This window comes from Gobio gobio (genome assembly GCF_949357685.1).
Source record: "Gobio gobio genome assembly, chromosome: 1".
NCBI classification, from domain to species: domain Eukaryota; kingdom Metazoa; phylum Chordata; class Actinopteri; order Cypriniformes; family Gobionidae; genus Gobio; species Gobio gobio.
In genome coordinates, this window is record NC_137097.1 from 86,898,705 (window position 1) to 86,906,204 (window position 7,500).

Sequence of the window (7,500 nt, forward strand, 5' to 3'; positions counted from 1 at the left end):
AAGTGAACAACATTTGTTTTTTTGAGCTTTGAAAATGGGTAAAATTCAACATGGAGTTGCACTGTATGCAAAATGTCCAATTGACCATTTTACTCCTGGAGCCGCATTGAGATCGCCATATCTCTGGGACTGAACCATCGAGGGCCTTTAAAATAAAGAATCCAAACAGAAAAGTTAATTAAGAACCAGAATCTAGAAGGATATTCAGATATCTTTAACACTTCTGGAGTTATAGGCGAGCAAACTTGAGTCAGAGACACAGCAGAAGTGCTTATTCCCCATGTTTGAGCGCTCACCGTTGGCATATAATGACACACAGATTGATAAAGTCAACAGATTTCACTAATAGATCTACCAATCTCTGAGTGAGAATACAATAATGATGCTGCCATCTTTCTACAGTCATGTTTACACCCCTGAGAGTGTGCAGTCGAACATGTTTTACAGTTTCAAGGGCAATGTTACTCTAGACTGAGTGCACTTGGGTTGTTAAAAGTAAGTTTTAAATTAACATGTGCTTTGTTTTCCCTGTGTTTTCAGACCGTCTCATTCACGAGAGAGGGAAAGACACTGTCATATTGAAAGGATCGGATGAAACAAGCGTCTGGATGGCATGTGACTGACCATGGAAAACCGGAAGCTTGGACCAGCTAGACTGAAAAACAGCATACATTAACGGACCAGGATTGGACTACAGAACTAACATGGGAAAGGACACATGTTTGGATGTAGCGGGAAAGTATTCATTGGCAAAGACCTTAATGAAACATTACTTGAGAGAGTGCCGAAAATCCCTGTTACACAGGAAATATGAAAGAAAATCCTGATCGTGAAGAATTCCTCTTTCATGTGCCAACTGGAGTAATGTTTTTTGCTTTTGTGTTGCAAACCAGTTAATGAACTATTATAGTCCGACTGCATGGCTGCTACCCACCGTTACCAGATGGCAAAGAGACGAATCGCACTACACTACCAAGACCGAATGAAACGTTAATTCTTGGTGGACTATTTTTACCTCTTGGCTAATAGACATTTTGTGACAATACAAAACTTACCTTGTCTTTTTCCAGAGCTATTTGGATCTAGTGCCAAACCACAGTGGCAGTTGTGACGCCGTTTTTGTGAATGAATGCGTTTCCCATCTTCACATTGTTTACTTTTTAACGTTTTGATTAGCAGACGTTTGCTGCTGTTTCTTTAAATGCAACGCTAATACTAAACATTCCAGTTTGCCATTTGGATCCTCTTCGTGAGAAAGGCTGCTGATAACGGCTCTAAAATGCAGAATTTCCCCAACAGTCCAGTCCCTATTCATCCAGGGTTTAGCCGGGGGGGGAGTGTGGTCAGCTATCAGCCGCACCCTTCAGACCTGCAGATATCCCCCAGAACCTCAGAGGACTATGTGGCCTTGCAGCAAGCTCAGCCGAACCTGCAGAGCCATGGGCAGCACCTGCACCTGCGCAGCCAGCAGCACCTTCTGCACGCTCCTCCTGTCCACGGCTATGGGTCCCGGAGAGCCCCTGGAGAAGGGAACTCCTTCCGGAAAGACGGCGTGGACTACTATTTTTCAGTGAGTGGGCGAGAAAGAAGCAGAAGAGGCGGAGCAGCGTATGGGGCGGGATTTAGGTACACGAACATGGACGGACATGTACCTCTTCAGTACCAGCACTTGTCTGGGTCAGGGTCGTCCTCGGGGATGATTTCTCCCTACTCTATGGATTACGGCTCCAGCGGTGGCTCCGCGGTCGGAGGGAGTAGTAGCGCCAGCGCGGGTTCGTTTTCTCCTTCCCAGCAATACAGTATGGCTCATACTACTCCAGTACAATCAGGTGCTCAAATGCATCAACGCCAGAAGTATCCCTCACATCAAGGATTACAGCATCACCGGACATACCCGCTTTCTGGAAGCAGAATCCCCCCTCAGTTCGGACACTTTGCCCCCGGGGTTAATGCGACCTCGGGCTCTACTGGAATGTATAACTCTCCACCGCAAAGATACGACGTGATCAGCAGTGCAGATGCCAAAATGAATAACTCACCCACTCCGTCTAATCCGAGTACTCATACAACTGCTTCAAACAGCTGCGAGAATATGGGACAAAGCTACTCATCGTATTCGCCCCAATCCCTTCCCAAGCCCCATTCCCAGCGCACCCCTCAGCACAGCACAGGGGCAGGTTATGACCCTTCCCTCAAGATGCAGCACCTGCACACCAAACTGCCCCATTCATCCGTCTCCTCTAGCCCTGCTCTGCCCGCTCAAGACCTCACCAAATCTCCTATGCATTCCCAAAATCAACAGGCTCACATTCATCAGAACTTCAGTCCGATATCGAATCCCTCCCCTGCTCCGTCTGCCGTACAGTCTCCGAGCTGCAGCTCCTCTTCGTCTCCACTAATGGGGAGTTCGGAGGGAAATAGTGCAGCTCCTCATCACCCCTCAAACACTCGCCATGGGCGTCTTCTGCAGGCCGTGCCTCAGCTGAGCCCCACTCCCAATTCTAACAGCAGCATCAGTAGCTGCGGTAGCGGGGTAGGAGCTAAAGTGGCTGGTGTGAACCACAGTGCAGGGATTGTTCACGCTGCCATGAGTCAGAACCGAATGGGACTAGGTCTTCGGGGGGGTCCAGGGGAAGATGGCCCCCTGTATCCTCATGATAAACTCTTGCAGGACCCGGGTTTAAACAGTCTAAATGCTCTGACCTCTCAAGTGGAAAATCTACCTAATACAGTGCAGCACATGCTGCTAACAGACACTGTGCTGCCTCAGAGGAAGAGCAGAGACGCTGCACATCACCTTCAGACGCAGTCTTCACTGGGCAACCACAACAAATCTGCCAGTGGTCAGACCTCAGCCAATGAGGAGAGTTCTGAGATGCCGGAAACAAAAGGGCAATTAGAACGCCAGAGAATTAGGCAGGCGAGCGGAACAAGCAATGAATCCGAGCCACAGATGTCGTCAGAACAGGCATTGGATCTCCAGGTCAACACTAGAGTCATTTCAACAGCTTCGTCTACTAGAGAGTCTCAAGCGAAGACGCCTGAGACCCTGACGCCCTCCTCCTCGTCCCCACCATCAGTTCATCCTTCTGCAGAACACAGCCCAAAACCACAGGTATATCCCCCCGCTCCACCATCTCCCATTCGCTCGGCACGTCCGAACTGTGCGGCAGAACGAGACCATGATAATGGAATGAAGGGAAGACGGATTAAAATGATAAAAGATGAAGAAAGTGCAGATCCTCCCTGTGATAGAGAAAACTCGGAGGATAGACTGTCAGTCTCTCCCACACAGGACGAAGCGGAGACCGATGCACAACATCCGAGTAAAAATGTGAATGTTTCAGAGCAGCATAATGTTGGGGTTATTGTCTCTGCTCGTTCTGAACTGAATATTGAATCCAGCAAGCACACGGGAGCCAAATCTACGCGTTACGGTGTTTCTCATTACCCAAACAAACACGGCAATCCCGAGGAGCGACGTGATGTCAACGTCTTAAAAGAGACGAGAAATCACAATGGAGAGGGAGAGTTGTGCATGGAAACATACGTCTCACAATATGACGTTTCCCCTAAACAAGAATTTGGCCAAAACATCCCCTCTGTTCAATCTCACCCAGTGTCGTTTAAATACAGTAATCCTGAGGTACACTACAATTCCACGAAGAGCAAGGGAAAGCTGGGACTAGGGAGTGGTATGGGTGCAAACAGAAGCCAGAATTATCATCAGCTGCCGGCCAGCTATGGGTCTCCTGCCAGGAAGGAGATTGGGGTTTTTGCTTTGGAGGGGGGGAGAGGTATCGTCTCAAGAAGTCAGGATAGCAGTTCTCAGTTTCAGCAATCGTTTCCAAGTCTCTTGCAAGAAGTCCTCCAAGGTCATCACTTAGATCGACGCTATGGACGTCCCGACCAGACCTCTAGTGTTCATCAACAAACGCAAGACGCAGCCCAGCACCGTTATCAAACTAGACTACCTTACAGTATGGTTGAAAATTTGAGTTCACATGCAATGAGCTCTCAGGCAGTTATGGGTGGACTTAATGTCCAGTTCAATCAAATGGCCTCTGGAAAACCACCAAATTCAAGCCAAAATCAGGGACCAGATAATGAGATTGTTTTAGGGCCTCCTCACCCCTCTTGGGATTCTGAAGCACATAAGCCCAACGTGACTCATGGGATTTCCTTAGAAAAAGGCAAAACCAGTCTGTCTCCAAGCCAGTCCACCCACATGCCACAGTCTTTAGATCTCACAACAGGAGCCCCTCCGAAGCACATTAATTTGGCTGACTATTCTTTGCAGCACAGAAAACCCTCCCGATATGGTTCCTCTCCTTCTGCTGTGGAACAACTGCTTTTACAGGAAGCTGAGCCACTGGCATGCGGTGTAGGTCCTATCAGTCAATCTCAGACGTCTTCAGGAAGGCGCTCCGTAATCTGCGATGTGTCTCCTTCTCGACGAACAACACCAGAACGAGAGAGAGGACACTCCGGGACCACTGGACCCTCAGTCATTCAGCAGCCGTTTTCATCTTCTAACGATCAAGAATGCGGCAAGGAGGAAATAAAAGCAAAGAAAGCACAAATCAAGGAGGACTTGTCAAAGATTGAACCTGCAGGTCAGAACACAGATGGTTTCTGCAGAACGCCACCCAGTAAGGAGTCTAATAATCCCCTTCATGCCCCTGTAGATGTTGATTCTGATTTAGAAAAGACCAGCAGTGCCAAAGGCACCAGCAACATGCCATATCTTTCACAAATGCCCTCGAATCCTTTGTCCTCGCCACAGAGACACCAGTCATTTTCACAGGCACTTGATGGTTTTAGATCGTATGGCTTCAGTGACGCCATGGATGGACAAAAAATAATCTCCCATCCTACGCCTCATCGACCATTCCACACAGTATCAGCGTATTCGAAAACCACACCCCCTACCAACAAGTTACAAGTGTTTCCACAGAGCTTACCTCCTCAAGACAGACCCGACTGGACTCCTGACAGGCAAAGGCTAAGAGGTCTGGACAGGCACGTTCTTCAGAAGCTCTCTGAACAGAAGTGTAAATCCCAATCTGCCAGCGATATTTTGCCTGGTCAGCATCACATATCTCGGCAGCACTCTTATCCCAGTTCACACTTTGACATGAAAATATGGGATGCTTATCCTGAAAGAGATGGAGCTGGACAACCACCGACTTCAGTCCCTCGTGAGCATGTTATTTCTCAGCCAGTCACAAATGCTGGCCCTAAACTTGGAGCAGAGGACTTCTCCGATAAGAGTGCAGAAGACACTGCCAAATCTTTCCACTCAGTGGCTCCAGCTGGTGCTATTAGCCCTGCTGGGCACCCCGTTAAGGCTATCCAAGGGATTCCGCAGGGGCAGAGACTAACCAAAACTGGAGCGTCGGCTGAAACCAACCCTTTAATCATGAGAAGGAGAGTCAGATCTTTTATTTCTCCTATTCCAGCTAAGCGGCATCATCAGGATGTCCCAGGTCAGCGGCCAGGATCAGTTTATCACTCCCCACTATCTCAGTCCCACTCGGATTCTAGACATGCAACCAACAATTGTTCCAGCGGTACTGACACTCAGACAAAATTGCCATCTCCTAAGACACAGCATTCGATATCCAGTGCAAACTCACCTCCTCAGTCCAAAGCTAAGTTTCTTCTCCCAAGAAAGGGTCGTGGTCTAAAACTTGAGGCAATCGTGCAGAAAATTACACCAAGCGTGAAAAAAAATTACTTCAATAATAGTCACGTGGAATCGGACTTCTTGGACGTATCTCATTACACCTCTGACATACCAGACCCTGAGGGTGGCACGTCGTTTGCTAGTGTTCCTCAAGGAGAGGATTCCTGTTTATCTTACCTAGATGATTCTCATACTTTAGAGGATCTTATGCCATACAGAGCAGTTGAAGACACGTTCTCTTGTGATTCTCAGTCTCTCAAACCAGGTGCAACAGCTTCGAGCAGTAGTGCCCTCAGAAGTTTGCCAAAAGATTTTGACTTTGGATTAGGTGCTGCTGGATCTTCAGGGTCCTTGGTGGGTGAAAATGATAAGGATGATTTTACTTTGTTAGGACCCCTTCCACCAGCTCCTCCATTGCCTTGTCCTGTACAGGGATCTCCTCCTCCATCTTCAGGTGCATTGTCTGACATACAGCAGTTCACAAACACTTATCAAGAGCTGGAAACTCGGCGAAGCGAGCAGTCGGCTGCTAACCTGCTTAGGCAGAAACTCCAAGAGACTGGCATGGGCTTTGATGATTACCCAGGTGGGGATTACTATGGGACCACCGCTGGCCATAGTCAGAGCCCCGGGCACCACCTTCTGTCCAGAGCTTCTCAGCACCAGATGAATTCTCTTGAGTCTAAACCATCAGAAAGCAATGTGCCCAAAGGCTATTTCCCATCAGGAAAGAAGAAGGGTCGCCCAGTAGGCAGTGTGAATAAGCAGAAACGCACCCAAGCACAAATTCAGAATGCAGCATCAAGCATACCTGCCGCTCCCATTCCCTCACCTACAGCTGTACCTCAGTCTCTCCCAGTCCCAGACACTGCAGATGAAGTGCCCCGAGTATCAACACCACCTGACCAGAACCCCTGTCCATCATCGGTCCCTCCTGATCAGACCCAGGAGGTGAAGGTGGATGTAGAGAGTGAAGAGACCCAGCCAGAGTTAGATTTGAAGCCTGCTAAACATAAACAGAAAAAGGGGAAGGAGGTCAACGAGACGTCTGGCTCAAGTGGCAATCAGAGTAGAAGAAGGAGAGGAATGGCTTCCAAAGAGGAGCTGGACCCTCAAGCGAGCAGTCGGGGAAGCATGAGCCTGTGTGGGATATTCTCAGATGCTAGGAATAATGTGTTTGCGCCTTACGTACATGTGGAGAAAAAGGTGGCTGAAATCGGGGCAGTCTGCACAATTATTAATGCAGAGGATGAAAAGTCAAAAGGTGGAGGCAAAGCTGGTCACTCGGGGGTTGATGGCCCGTTAAATACCCCACTGTCATCTCAGCTTGTGAGAAAAGAAAAGGAAAATGAAAGAATAAAAGAGAACTGGGTTTCAGAGGAAGTTGATTCTGCCTTGCAATCGGGGAAGACGCTTCCCACATCTGGATATGTTGTGCAAGGGCCCGTGGTATCAGAGACTGGACACACCGGCCGCCTCCTATGCTGTCTTTGCCAGAAATGGGCCAACTACAAACATCTTGGGGATCTCTATGGTCCTTTTTACCCAGCTGATTATGCAGCCAAGCTCCCTAAGAATCAACCTCAAGTCCGACAAACTTTGTCCTACCATGGGGCAGCTACCACAGGTTCCAGTATGACATCCATTCCGACAGACTCGACTCCCCAGGACACAAGATTACAAGACTCGCAGAATGTCAAGTCCTCTACTGATAGCGATTGCACAGCAAGTCAGGTGACAAACCCAACATCCCCAGCCACCACCATTGGCACGGTCTCTCCCAGCATGGGTGAAGAAATGGCTTTCCACAA

The 7,500-nt window shown here is 48.6% G+C and overlaps 1 protein-coding gene across 2 annotated transcripts in view; it reads left to right on the forward strand.

Moving 5' to 3' along the window:
* Positions 1 to 7,500, forward strand: part of tcf20 (transcription factor 20) — a 32,698-nt gene that overhangs the window by 22,426 nt on the left and 2,772 nt on the right. For both annotated transcript variants that reach the window (XM_079825394.1, XM_079825395.1), the window contains one exon: positions 541 to 7,500. This exon is cut by the window's right edge and continues 445 nt beyond it. In XM_079825394.1, coding sequence (XP_079681520.1) covers positions 1,280 to 7,500 — 6,221 coding nt within the window. In that variant the 5' untranslated portion in view covers positions 541 to 1,279. The remainder of the gene's footprint in view (positions 1 to 540) is intronic.